Source organism: Lampetra fluviatilis, unplaced genomic scaffold, assembly GCF_964198595.1.
Source record: "Lampetra fluviatilis unplaced genomic scaffold, kcLamFluv1.1 SCAFFOLD_867, whole genome shotgun sequence".
In the NCBI taxonomy this organism is placed as follows: domain Eukaryota; kingdom Metazoa; phylum Chordata; class Hyperoartia; order Petromyzontiformes; family Petromyzontidae; genus Lampetra; species Lampetra fluviatilis.
The window spans coordinates 25,001-42,274 of record NW_027621147.1 but is presented as its reverse complement, the minus strand read 5'-3'; the positions used below and the strand labels follow the sequence as shown (position 1 = coordinate 42,274).

Below are 17,274 nucleotides of genomic sequence, written 5' to 3'. Positions count from 1 at the left end.
ACCCACCCACTCACCCACTCACCCACCCACTCACTCACTCACTCACCCACCCACTCACTCACCCACTCACCCACTCACCCACTCACTCACTCACCCACCCACTCACTCACCCACTCACTATCTCACTTACCCACCCACTAACTCACTTACCCACCCACTCACCCACCCCACCCACTCACTCACCCACCCACCCACCCACCTACTCACCCACCCACCCACCCACTCACTCAGCCACCCACTCACCCACACACCCACTCACTCACTCACCCACTCACTCACCCACACACCCACCCACTCATCACTCACTCACCCCCACCCACCCACCCACACACCCACTCACTCACTCACCCACACACCCACCCACTCATCCACCCACCCACCCACCCACCCACCGACTCACTCACTCACTCACTCACCCACCCACTCACCCATTCACCCACCCACCCACTCACCCACCCACTCACTCACTCACCCACCCATCCATCCACCCACTCACTCACTCACTCACCCACCCACCCACCCACTCACCCACCCACTCACCCACCCACCCACCCACTCACTCACTCACTCACCCACCCACCCACTCACCCACCCACCCACCCACTCACTCACTCACCACCCCACTCACCCACCCACCCACCCACTCACCCACTCACTCACCCACTCACCCACTCACCCACCCACCCACCCACTCACCCACCCACCCACCCACCCACCCCCTCACTCACTCACCCACCCACCCACCCACTTGCCCACCCACCCACCCACCCACTCACTCACCCACTCACCCACCCACCCACTCACCCCCTCACTCACTCACCCACCCACCCACCCACTTGCCCACCCACCCACCCACCCACCCACTCACTCACCCACTCACCCACCCACCCACTCACCCCCCTCACTCACTCACCCACCCACCCATCCATCCACCCACTCACTCACTCACCCACCCACCCACTCACCCACCCACCCACCCACCCACTCACCCACTCACCCACCCACCCACTCACCCACCCATCCACCCACTCACCCACCCACCCACTCACCCACCCACCCACTCATTCACTCATTCACTCACCTACCCACTCACTCACTCATTCACCCAGTCACTCTCCCACTCACCCCACCCACCCACTCACCCACCCACCCACCCACTCACTTACCCACCCACTCACCCACCCACCCACTCATTCACTCATTCACTCACCTACCCACTCACTCACTCATTTCACCCAGTCACTCTCCCACTCACCCACTCACCCACTCACTTACCCACCCACTAACTCACCCACCCACCCACTCACTCACCCACTTACTCACCCACCCACTCACCCACCCACCCACTCATTCACTCATTCACTCACCTACCCACTCACTCACTCATTTCACCCAGTCACTCTCCCACTCACCCACTCACTCACTCAGTCATTCATTCACTCAGTCACTCACCCACTCACTCATTCAGTCATTCATTCACTCAGTCACACACTCACTCATTCACTCACTCACTCACTCACCCACCCACTCACGCACCCACCCACCCACCCACTCACTCACTCACCCACCCACCCACCCACCCACTCACTCACTCACCCACCCACCCACCCACTCACCCATTGACCCACTTACTCACTCACTCACCCACGCACCCACTCACCCACCCACTCACTCTCACTCACCCACTCACTCACTCACTCACTCACCCACCCACCCACCCACCCACCCACTCACTCACCCTCTCACTCACCCACCCACCCACTCACCCCACCCACTCACCCACTCACCACCCACCCACCACCCACTCACTCACTCACCCACTCACTCACCCACCCACCCACCCACCCACCCACCCACTCACTCACTCACCCACTCACTCACTCACCCACCCACCCACCCACTCACCCACCCACTCACCCACTCACCCACCCACTCACCCACCCACTCACTCACTCACCCACCCACTCACTCACTCACACCACCCACCCACTCACCCACTCACCCACCCACCCACTCACTCACTCACCCACCCACCCTCACCCCACCCACCCACCCACTCACTCACCCACTCACCAACCCACCCACTCACCCATTCACCCACCCACTCACTCACTCACCCACCCACCCACCCACTCACTCACTCACCCACTCACTCACTCACTCACCCACTCACCCACCCACTCATCCACCCACCCACCCACTCACTCACCCACCCACCCACTCACTCACCCACCCACCCACTCACTCACTCACTCACCCACCCACCCACTCACTCACTCAACCACCCACCCACCCACTCACCCACCCACCCACTCACCCACCCACTCACTCACCCACCCACTCACTCACCCACCCACCCACTCACTCACCCACTCACTCACTCCTCACCCACCCACCCACCACTCACCCACCCACCCACCCACTCACCCACCCACCCACTCACTCACCCACCCACTCACTCACCCACTCACTCACTCACTCACCCACCCACCCACCCACTCACCCACCCACTCACCCACTCACCCACCCACCCACCCACTCACCCACCCACTCACTCACCCACTCACCCACCCACCCACTCACCCACCCACCCACTCACTGACCCACCCACTCACTCACCCACTCACTCACTCACCCACTCACTCACTCACCCACCCACCCACTCACTCACCCACTCACTCACTCACTCACCCACCCACCCACCCACCCACCCACTCACCCACCCACTCACCCACCCACTCACTCACCCACTCACCCACTCACTCACCCACTCACTCACTCACTCACCCACCCACCCACCCACTCACCCACCCACTCACCCACTCACTCACTCACCCACCCACCCACCCACTCACCCACCCACCCACCCACTCACTCACCCACCCACTCACTCACCCACCCACGCACCCACCCACCCACCCACTCACTCACTCACCCACCCACCCACCCACTCACTCACTCACCCACCCACCCACTCACCCATTGACCCACTTACTCACTCACTCACCCACGCACCCACCCACCCACCCACCCACTCACCCACCCACCCACTCACTCACCCACTCACCAACCCACCCACTCACCCATTCACCCACCCACTCACTCACCCACCCACCCACCCACTCACTCACTCACCCACTCACTCACTCACTCACCCACTCACCCACCCACTCATCCACCCACCCACCCACCCACTCACTCACCCACCCACCCACCCACCCACTCACTCATCCACCCACCCACCCACCCACCCACTCACCCACCCACCCACCCACTCACTCACCCACCCACTCACCCACTCACCCACCCACCCACTCACCCACCCACTCACCCACTCACCCACCCACTCACCCATTCACCCACCCACTCACCCACCCACTCACTCACCCACCCACTCACCCACTCACCCACCCACCCACTCACCCACCCACTCACCCACTCACCCACCCACCCACCCACTCACCTCTAGTTATACTAGTTAAACTAGTTATTGTTTGTTTTGCAGATGAGTTTCAAAGTGCTGCTCACCGCTCCGTCTCCTTGGGGGTTCCGTCTGCAAGGAGGCAGTGACCTGGACAGCCCCATCTCCATCTCCAGGGTGACTACCACTAACTAGCACACTAACTAGCACACTAACTAGTACATTAGAACACTAACTAGCACACTAACTAGTACACTAACTAGTACACTAACTAGTACATTAGCACACTAACTAGCACACTAACTAGTACACTAACTAGCACATTAGCACACTAACTAGCACACTAACTAGTACATTAGCACACTAACTAGCACACTAACTAGCACACTAACTAGCACACTAAGTAGTACATTAGCACACTAACTAGTACACTAACTAGTACACTAACTAGTACACTAGTCCACTAACTAGTACACTAACTAGTACACTAACTAGTACACTAGTCCACTAACTAGCACACTAACTAGTACACTAACTAGTACACTAACTAGCACACTAACTAGTACACTAACTAGTACACTAACTAGTACATTAGCACACTAACTAGCACACTAACTAGTACACTAACTAGCACATTAGCACACTAACTAGCACACTAACTAGTACATTAGCACACTAACTAGCACACTAACTAGCACACTAAGTAGTACATTAGCACACTAACTAGTACACTAACTAGTACACTAACTAGTACACTAGTCCACTAACTAGCACACTAACTAGTACACTAACTAGTACACTAGTCCACTAACTAGCACACTAACTAGTACACTAACTAGCACACTAACTAGTACACTAGTACACTAACTAGTCACACTAACTAGTACACTAACTAGTACACTAACTAGCACACTAACTAGCACACTAACTAGTACACTAGTCCACTAACTAGCACACTAACTAGTACATTAGCACACTAACTAGTACACTAACTAGCACACTAACTAGTACACTAACTAGTACACTAACTAGCACACTAACTAGTACATTAGCACACTAACTAGCACACTAACTAGCACACTAACTAGCACACTAACTAGCACACTAACTAGCACACTAACTAGTACATTAGTACACTAACTAGTACACTAACTAGTACACTAACTAGCACACTAACTAGTACATTAGCACACTAACTAGCACACTAACTAGCACACTAACTAGCACACTAACTAGTACATTAGCACACTAACTAGCACACTAACTAGCACACTAACTAGTACACTAAGTAGTACATTAGCACACTAACTAGCACACTAACTAGTACACTAGTACACTAAGTAGTACATTAACTAGTACACTAACTAGTACACTAACTAGCACACTAACTAGCACACTAACTAGTACACTAGTCCACTAACTAGCACACTAACTAGTACATTAGCACACTAACTAGCACACTAACTAGTACACTAAGTAGTACATTAGCACACTAACTAGCACACTAACTAGTACACTAACTAGTACACTAACTAGTACACTAACTAGCACACTAACTAGTACATTAGCACACTAACTAGCACACTAACTAGTACACTAACTAGCACACTAACTAGTACACTAACTAGTACATTAACTAGTACACTAACTAGCACACTAACTAGTACACTAACTAGTACACTAACTAGTACACTAACTAGCACACTAACTAGTACATTAGCACACTAACTAGCACACTAACTAGCACACTAACTAGTACACTAACTAGTACATTAGAACACTAACTAGTACACTAACTAGTACACTAACTAGTACACTAACTAGCACACTAACTAGTACATTAGCACACTAACTAGCACACTAACTAGCACACTAACTAGTACACTAACTAGTACATTAGCACACTAACTAGCACACTAACTAGTACACTAAGTAGTACACTAACTAGTACATTAGTACACTAACTAGTACACTAACTAGCACACTAACTAGTACACTAAGTAGTACACTAACTAGTACACTAACTAGCACACTAACTAGTACATTAGCACACTAACTAGCACACTAACTAGTACACTAAGTAGCACACTAACTAGTACACTAAGTAGCACACTAAGTAGCACACTAACTAGCACACTAACTAGCACACTAACTAGCACACTAACTAGTACATTAGCACACTAACTAGCACACTAACTAGTACACTAAGTAGCACACTAACTAGTACACTAACTAGCACACTAACTAGCACACTAACTAGTACACTAAGTAGTACACTAACTAATACATTAGTACACTAACTAGTACACTAACTAGTACATTAGCACACTAACTAGCACACTAACTAGTACACTAAGTAGTACACTAACTAGTACATTAGTACACTAACTAGTACACTAACTAGTACACTAACTAGTACATTAGTACACTAACTAGTACACTAACTAGTACACTAACTAATACATTAGTACACTAACTAGTACACTAACTAGTACATTAGCACACTAACTAGCACACTAACTAGTACACTAAGTAGGACACTAACTAGTACATTAGTACACTAACTAGTACACTAACTAGCACACTAACTAGCACACTAACTAGTACACTAAGTAGTACACTAACTAGTACACTAACTAGCACACTAACTAGTACACTAACTAGCACACTAACTAGTACACTAACTAGTACACTAACTAGTACATTAGTACACTAACTAGCACACTAACTAGTACACTAAGTAGTACACTAACTAGTACATTAGTACACTAACTAGTACACTAACTAGCACACTAACTAGCACACTAACTAGTACACTAAGTAGTACACTAACTAGTACACTAACTAGCACACTAACTAGTACACTAAGTAGTACACTAGTACACTAACTAGCACACTAACTAGTACACTAAGTAGTACACTAACTAGTACACTAACTAGCACACTAACTAGTACACTAACTAGTACACTAACTAGCACACTAACTAGTACACTAACTAGCACACTAACTAGAACACTAACTAGTACACTAACTAGCACACTAACTAGTACACTAACTAGTACATTAGCACACTAACTAGCACACTAACTAGTACACTAACTAGTACACTAACTAGTACATTAGTACACTAACTAGCACACTAACTAGTACACTAACTAGCACACTAACTAGTACACTAACTAGTACACTAACTAGCACACTAACTAGTACACTAACTAGTACACTAACTAGTACACTAACTAGTACATTAGCACACTAACTAGCACACTAACTAGTACACTAACTAGTACACTAACTAGTACACTAACTAGTACATTAGTACACTAACTAGCACACTAACTAGCACACTAACTAGTACACTAACTAGCACACTAACTAGTACACTAACTAGCACACTAACTAGCACACTAACTAGCACACTAACTAGCACACTAACTAGTACACTAACTAGCACACTAACTAGTACACTAACTAGTACACTAACTAGTACACTGACTAGTACACTAACTAGTACTCTAACTAGTACACTAGTACACTAACTAGTACACTAACTAGCACACTAACTAGCACACTAACTAGTACACTAACTAGTACACTAACTAGTACACTAACTAGCACACTAACTAGCACACTAACTAGTACACTAGTACACTATCTAGCACACTAACTAGCACACTAACTAGCACACTAACTAGTACACTAACTAGTACACTAACTAGTACACTAACTAGTACACTAACTAGCACACTAACTAGCACACTAACTAGCACACTAACTAGTACATTAGCACACTAACTAGCACACTAACTAGCACACTAACTAGTACACTAAGTAGTACATTAGCACACTAACTAGCACACTAACTAGTACACTAGTACACTAAGTAGTACATTAACTAGTACACTAACTAGTACACTAACTAGCACACTAACTAGCACACTAACTAGTACACTAGTCCACTAACTAGCACACTAACTAGTACATTAGCACACTAACTAGCACACTAACTAGTACACTAAGTAGTACATTAGCACACTAACTAGCACACTAACTAGTACACTAACTAGTACACTAACTAGTACACTAACTAGCACACTAACTAGTACATTAGCACACTAACTAGCACACTAACTAGTACACTAACTAGCACACTAACTAGTACACTAACTAGTACATTAACTAGTACACTAACTAGCACACTAACTAGTACACTAACTAGTACACTAACTAGTACACTAACTAGCACACTAACTAGTACATTAGCACACTAACTAGCACACTAACTAGCACACTAACTAGTACACTAACTAGTACATTAGAACACTAACTAGTACACTAACTAGTACACTAACTAGTACACTAACTAGCACACTAACTAGTACATTAGCACACTAACTAGCACACTAACTAGCACACTAACTAGTACACTAACTAGTACATTAGCACACTAACTAGCACACTAACTAGTACACTAAGTAGTACACTAACTAGTACATTAGTACACTAACTAGTACACTAACTAGCACACTAACTAGTACACTAAGTAGTACACTAACTAGTACACTAACTAGCACACTAACTAGTACATTAGCACACTAACTAGCACACTAACTAGTACACTAAGTAGCACACTAACTAGTACACTAAGTAGCACACTAAGTAGCACACTAACTAGCACACTAACTAGCACACTAACTAGCACACTAACTAGTACATTAGCACACTAACTAGCACACTAACTAGTACACTAAGTAGCACACTAACTAGTACACTAACTAGCACACTAACTAGCACACTAACTAGTACACTAAGTAGTACACTAACTAATACATTAGTACACTAACTAGTACACTAACTAGTACATTAGCACACTAACTAGCACACTAACTAGTACACTAAGTAGTACACTAACTAGTACATTAGTACACTAACTAGTACACTAACTAGTACACTAACTAGTACATTAGTACACTAACTAGTACACTAACTAGTACACTAACTAATACATTAGTACACTAACTAGTACACTAACTAGTACATTAGCACACTAACTAGCACACTAACTAGTACACTAAGTAGGACACTAACTAGTACATTAGTACACTAACTAGTACACTAACTAGCACACTAACTAGCACACTAACTAGTACACTAAGTAGTACACTAACTAGTACACTAACTAGCACACTAACTAGTACACTAACTAGCACACTAACTAGTACACTAACTAGTACACTAACTAGTACATTAGTACACTAACTAGCACACTAACTAGTACACTAAGTAGTACACTAACTAGTACATTAGTACACTAACTAGTACACTAACTAGCACACTAACTAGCACACTAACTAGTACACTAAGTAGTACACTAACTAGTACACTAACTAGCACACTAACTAGTACACTAAGTAGTACACTAGTACACTAACTAGCACACTAACTAGTACACTAAGTAGTACACTAACTAGTACACTAACTAGCACACTAACTAGTACACTAACTAGTACACTAACTAGCACACTAACTAGTACACTAACTAGCACACTAACTAGAACACTAACTAGTACACTAACTAGCACACTAACTAGTACACTAACTAGTACATTAGCACACTAACTAGCACACTAACTAGTACACTAACTAGTACACTAACTAGTACATTAGTACACTAACTAGCACACTAACTAGTACACTAACTAGCACATTAACTAGTACACTAACTAGTACACTAACTAGCACACTAACTAGTACACTAACTAGTACACTAACTAGTACACTAACTAGTACATTAGCACACTAACTAGCACACTAACTAGTACACTAACTAGTACACTAACTAGTACACTAACTAGTACATTAGTACACTAACTAGCACACTAACTAGCACACTAACTAGTACACTAACTAGCACACTAACTAGTACACTAACTAGCACACTAACTAGCACACTAACTAGCACACTAACTAGCACACTAACTAGTACACTAACTAGCACACTAACTAGTACACTAACTAGTACACTAACTAGTACACTGACTAGTACACTAACTAGTACTCTAACTAGTACACTAGTACACTAACTAGTACACTAACTAGCACACTAACTAGCACACTAACTAGTACACTAACTAGTACACTAACTAGTACACTAACTAGTACACTAACTAGCACACTAACTAGCACACTAACTAGTACACTAGTACACTATCTAGCACACTAACTAGCACACTAACTAGCACACTAACTAGTACACTAACTAGTACACTAACTAGTACACTAACTAGTACACTAACTAGCACACTAACTAGCACACTAACTAGCACACTAACTAGCACACTAACTAGTACACTAACTAGTACACTAACTAGTACACTAACTAGTACACTAACTAGCACACTAACTAGTACACTAACTAGTACACTAACTAGCACACTAACTAGCACACTAACTAGCACACTAACTAGTACACTAACTAGTACACTAACTAGTACACTAACTAGCACACTAACTAGCACACTAACTAGTACACTAACTAGTACACTAACTAGCACACTAACTAGCACACTAAATAGCACACTAACTAGCACACTAACTAGTACACTAACTAGTACACTAACTAGTACAATAACTAGCACACTAACTAGTACACTAACTAGTACACTAACTAGCACACTAACTAGTACACTAACTAGCACACTAACTAGTACACTAACTAGTACACTAACTAGTACACTAACTAGCACACTAACTAGTACACTAGTACACTAGTACACTAACTAGTACACTAACTAGCACACTAACTAGTACACTAACTAGTACACTAACTAGTACACTAACTAGCACACTAACTAGCACACTAACTAGCACACTAACTAGTACACTAACTAGCACACTAACTAGCACACTAACTAGTACACTAACTAGTACACTAGCACACTAACTAGTACACTAACTAGTACACTAACTAGTACACTAGTACACTAACTAGTACACTAACTAGCACACTAACTAGTACACTAGTACACTAACTAGTACACTAACTAGCACACTAACTAGTACACTAGTACACTAACTAGTACACTAACTAGTACACTAACTAGTACACTAGTACACTAACTAGTACACTAACTAGCACACTAACTAGCACACTAACTAGTACACTAACTAGTACACTAGTACACTAACTAGTACACTAACTAGCACACTAACTAGTACACTAACTAGTACACTAACTAGTACACTAGTACACTAACTAGTACACTAACTAGTACACTGACTAGTACACTAACTAGTACACTAACTAGCACACTAACTAGTACACTAGTACACTAACTAGTACACTAACTAGTACACTAATTAGTACACTAACTAGTACACTAACTAGTACACTAACTAGTACACTAGTACACTAACTAGTACACTAACTAGTACACTAACTAGCACACTAACTAGCACACTAACTAGTACACTAACTAGTACACTAACTAGTACACTAACTAGTACACTAACTAGTACACTAACTAGCACACTAACTAGTACACTAACTAGTACACTAACTAGTACACTAACTAGCACACTAACTAGTACACTAGTACACTAACTAGTACACTAACTAGTACACTAACTAGCACACTAACTAGTACACTAACTAGTACACTAACTAGCACACTAACTAGCACACTAACTAGTACACTAACTAGTACACTAACTAGTACACTAACTAGCACACTAACTAGCACACTAACTAGTACACTAACTAGTACACTAACTAGTACACTAACTAGTACACTAACTAGCACACTAACTAGCACACTAACTAGCACACTAACTAGCACACTAACTAGTACACTAACTAGTACACTAACTAGCACACTAACTAGTACACTAACTAGTACACTAACTAGCACACTAACTAGTACACTAACTAGCACACTAACTAGTACACTAACTAGTACACTAACTAGTACACTAACTAGCACACTAACTAGTACACTAGTACACTAGTACACTAACTAGTACACTAACTAGCACACTAACTAGTACACTAACTAGTACACTAACTAGTACACTAACTAGCACACTAACTAGCACACTAACTAGCACACTAACTAGTACACTAACTAGCACACTAACTAGCACACTAACTAGTACACTAACTAGTACACTAGCACACTAACTAGTACACTAACTAGTACACTAACTAGTACACTAGTACACTAACTAGTACACTAACTAGCACACTAACTAGTACACTAGTACACTAACTAGTACACTAACTAGCACACTAACTAGTACACTAGTACACTAACTAGTACACTAACTAGTACACTAACTAGTACACTAGTACACTAACTAGTACACTAACTAGCACACTAACTAGCACACTAACTAGTACACTAACTAGTACACTAACTAGTACACTAGTACACTAACTAGTACACTAACTAGTACACTAACTAGCACACTAACTAGTACACTAACTAGTACACTAACTAGTACACTAGTACACTAACTAGTACACTAACTAGTACACTGACTAGTACACTAACTAGTACACTAACTAGCACACTAACTAGTACACTAGTACACTAACTAGTACACTAACTAGTACACTAATTAGTACACTAACTAGTACACTAACTAGTACACTAACTAGTACACTAGTACACTAACTAGTACACTAACTAGTACACTAACTAGCACACTAACTAGCACACTAACTAGTACACTAACTAGCACACTAACTAGTACACTAACTAGTACACTAACTAGTACACTAACTAGTACACTAACTAGTACACTAACTAGTACACTAACTAGTACACTAACTAGCACACTAACTAGTACACTAACTAGTACACTAACTAGTACACTAACTAGCACACTAACTAGTACACTAGTACACTAACTAGTACACTAACTAGTACACTAACTAGTACACTAACTAGTACACTAACTAGCACACTAACTAGTACACTAACTAGTACACTAACTAGTACACTAACTAGCACACTAACTAGTACACTAGTACACTAACTAGTACACTAACTAGTACACTAGCACACTAACTAGTACACTAACTAGTACACTAACTAGTACACTAGTACACTAACTAGTACACTAACTAGTACACTAACTAGTACACTAGTACACTAACTAGTACACTAACTAGCACACTAACTAGTACACTAGTACACTAACTAGTACACTAACTAGTACACTAGCACACTAACTAGTACACTAACTAGTACACTAACTAGTACACTAGTACACTAACTAGTACACTAACTAGTACACTAACTAGTACACTAACTAGTACACTAGCACACTAACTAGTACACTAACTAGTACACTAACTAGTACACTAGTACACTAACTAGTACACTAACTAGTACACTAACTAGTACACTAACTAGCACACTAACTAGTACACTAACTAGCACACTAACTAGCACACTAACTAGTACACTAACTAGCACACTAACTAGTACACTAACTAGTACACTAACTAGCACACTAACTAGTACACTAACTAGTACACTAACTAGCACACTAACTAGTACACTAACTAGCACACTAACTAGCACACTAACTAGCACACTAACTAGCACAACCACCACAACCACCACTATCTCCCCGTGTCTCTCTCTCTCTCTGTGTCTCTCTGTGTTTCTCTGTGTCTCTCTGTGTGTCTCTGTGTGTCTCTCTCTGTCTCTCTGTGTCTCTCTGTGTGTCTCTCTGTCTCTCTGTGTCTCTGTGTCTCTGTGTGTCTCTCTGTGTCTCTCTGTGTCTCTCTGTGTGTCTCTCTGTGAGTCTCTGTGTGTCTCTGTGTGTCTATCTGTCTCTCTCTCTGTGTGTCTCTCTCTGTGTCTATGTAGGTAACCGCAGGCAGCAAGGCAGCCCAGGCTGGTGTGTCTGCGGGAGACCTCGTGGTGTCCATCTGCGGTGTCTCCGCCGAGGGTTTGTCCCACGCCGCAGCTCAAGACGCCGTCCGGAGCTGCACCGGCAATCTCGAGCTGAGCTTCGTCAGGTGGAGACACGGAGACACAGAGACACAGAGACAGAGAGACACGGAGACACAGAGACACACGCGGAGACACAGAGACACAGAGACACAGAGACACGCGGAGACACAGAGACACGGAGACACAGAGACACACACGGAGACACAGAGACACGGAGACACGGAGACACAGAGACACACACGGAGACACAGAGACACGGAGACACAGAGACACACACGGAGACACAGAGACACAGAGACACGGAGACACAGAGAGACACAGAGACACGGAGACACACACGGAGACACGGAGACACAGAGACACAGAGACACGGAGACACAGAGACACAGAGACACACGCGGAGACACAGAGACACACGCGGAGACACAGAGACACACGCGGAGACACAGAAACACACGCGGAGACACAGAGACACAGAGACAGAGAGACACACACAGAGACACGGAGACACACGCGGAGACACGGAGACACAGAGACACGGAGACACACACAGAGACACAGAGACACACACAGAGACACGGAGACACAGAGACACAGAGACACAGAGACACGGAGACACACGCGGAGACACAGAGACACGGAGACACAGAGACACACACGGAGACACAGAGACACGGAGACACACACGGAGACACGGAGACACAGAGACACGCGGAGACACAAAGACACGGAGACACAGAGACACACACGGAGACACAGAGACACGGAGACACACACGGAGACACGGAGACACAGAGACACAGAGACACACGCGGAGACACAGAGACACAGAGACACACGCGGAGACACAGAGACACACGCGGAGACACAGAGACACACGCGGAGACACAGAGACACAGAGACACAGAGACACGGAGACACAGAGACACGGAGACACAGAGACACAGAGACACGGAGACACAGAGACACGGAGACACGGAGACACACACGGAGACACGGAGACACGGAGACACGGAGACACGGAGACACAGAGACACACACGGAGACACAGAGACACGGAGACACACACGGAGACACGGAGACACAGAGACACAGAGACACACGCGGAGACACAGAGACACAGAGACACAGAGACACACGCGGAGACACAGAGACACAGAGACACAGAGACACAGAGACACACGCGGAGACACAGAGACACAGAGACACAGAGACACGGAGACACGGAGACACGGAGACACGGAGACACGGAGACACGGAGACACGGAGACACAGAGACACACGCGGAGACACAGAGACACAGAGACACAGAGACACGGAGACACAGAGACACAGAGACACACACAGAGACACAGAGACACAGAGACACAGAGACACAGAGACACGGAGACACAGAGACACACACAGAGACACAGAGACACACGGAGACACGGAGACACAGAGACACAGAGACACTGAGACACTGAGACACGGAGACACGGAGACACGGAGACACGGAGACACGGAGACACTGAGACACGGAGACACTGAGACACGGAGACACTGAGACACAGAGACACTGAGACACGGAGACACGGAGACACGGAGACACTGAGACACACGGAGACACTGAGACACTGAGACACGGAGACACACGGAGACACTGAGACACACGGAGACACGGAGACACGGAGACACGGAGACACAGAGACACGGGGACACGGGGACACGGAGACACGGAGACACGGAGACACGGAGACACAGAGACACGGAGACACTGAGACACTGAGACACGGAGACACTGAGACACGGAGACACGGAGACACGGAGACGCGGAGACGCGGAGACGCGGAGACGCGGAGACACGGAGACACGGAGACACGGAGACACGGAGACACGGAGACACGGAGACACGGAGACACTGAGACGCGGAGACGCGGAGACACGGAGACACTGAGACACGGAGACACGGAGACACAGAGACACAGAGACACGGGGACACGGAGACACGGAGACATGGAGACAGAGAGACACGGAGAGAGACACGGAGACACGGAGACACGGAGACACGGAGACACGGAGACATGGAGACATGGAGACACGGAGACACGGAGACACAGAGACACGGAGAGAGACACGGAGACACAGAGACACGGAGACACAGAGACACAGACACAGAGACACGGAGAGAGACACAGAGACACAGAGACACGGAGACACAGAGACACAGACACAGAGACACGGAGACACGGAGACACGGAGACACGGAGACACAGAGACACAGAGACACTGAGACACGGAGACACAGAGACACAGAGACACTGAGACACGGAGACACGGAGACACGGAGACACAGAGACACAGAGACACTGAGACACGGAGACACAGAGACACGGAGACACGGAGACACGGAGACACGGAGACACAGAGACACAGAGACACTGAGACACGGAGACACGGAGACACGGGGACACGGGGACACGGAGACACGGAGACACGGAGACACGGGGACACGGAGACACGGGGACACGGGGACACTGAGACACGGAGACACGGAGACACGGAGACACTGAGACACGGAGACACGGAGACACGGAGACACGGGGACACGGGGACACGGGGACACGGAGACACGGAGACACGGAGACACAGAGACACGGAGACACGGGGACACGGAGACACGGGGACACGGGGACACTGAGACACGGAGACACGGAGACACGGAGACACTGAGACACGGAGACACGGAGACACGGAGACACGGGGACACGGGGACACGGGGACACGGAGACACGGAGACACGGAGACACGGAGACACGGGGACACGGAGACACGGAGACACGGAGACACGGAGACACGGGGACACGGAGACACGGAGACACGGAGACACGGAGACACGGAGACACGGAGACACGGGGACACGGAGACACGGAGACACGGAGACACGGAGACACGGAGACACGGAGACACGGAGACAGAGAGACACGGAGACACGGAGACACGGAGACACGGAGACACGGAGACACGGAGACACAGAGACACAGAGACACTGAGACACGGAGACACGGAGACACGGGGACACGGGGACACGGAGACACGGAGACACGGAGACACGGGGACACGGAGACACGGAGACACGAAGACACTGAGACACGGAGACACGGAGACACGGAGACGCGGAGACGCGGAGACACAGAGACACAGACACGGAGACGCGGAGACGCGGAGACGCGGAGACGCGGAGACGCGGAGACGCGGAGACGCGGAGACACGGAGACACGGAGACACGGAGACACGGAGACACGGAGACACAGACACGGAGACACGGAGACGCGGAGACGCGGAGACGCGGAGACGCGGAGACACGGAGACACGGAGACACGGAGACACGGAGACACAGACACGGAGACACGGAGACACGGAGACACGGAGACACGGAGACACGGAGACACAGAGACACAGAGACACTGAGACACGGAGACACGGAGACACGGAGACACAGAGACACACGCGGAGACACAGAGACACAGAGACACAGAGACACGGAGACACGGAGACACGGAGACACGGAGACACGGAGACACGGAGACACAGAGACACAGAGACACAGAGACACGGAGACACGGAGACACGGAGACACAGAGACACAGAGACACGGAGACACAGAGACACACACGGAGACACAGAGACACGGAGACACGGAGACACAGAGACACGGAGACACAGAGACACTGAGACACGGAGACACAGAGACACGGAGACACGGAGACACGGAGACACAGAGACACGGAGACACGGGGACACGGAGACACGGAGACACTGAGACACGGAGACACGGAGACACGGAGACACTGAGACACGGAGACACGGAGACACGGAGACACGGGGACACGGAGACGCGGAGA

The 17,274-nt window shown here is 47.1% G+C and overlaps 1 protein-coding gene across 1 annotated transcript in view; it reads left to right on the top strand.

Moving 5' to 3' along the window:
* Positions 1–3,505: 3,505 nt before the first annotated feature.
* Positions 3,506–17,274, top strand: part of LOC144954856 (PDZ and LIM domain protein 7-like) — a 30,793-nt gene continuing 17,024 nt past the window's right edge. The window contains exons 1-2 of the mRNA XM_078885254.1: positions 3,506–3,598; positions 13,304–13,455. Coding sequence (XP_078741380.1) covers positions 3,506–3,598; positions 13,304–13,455 — 245 coding nt within the window. The remainder of the gene's footprint in view (positions 3,599–13,303; positions 13,456–17,274) is intronic.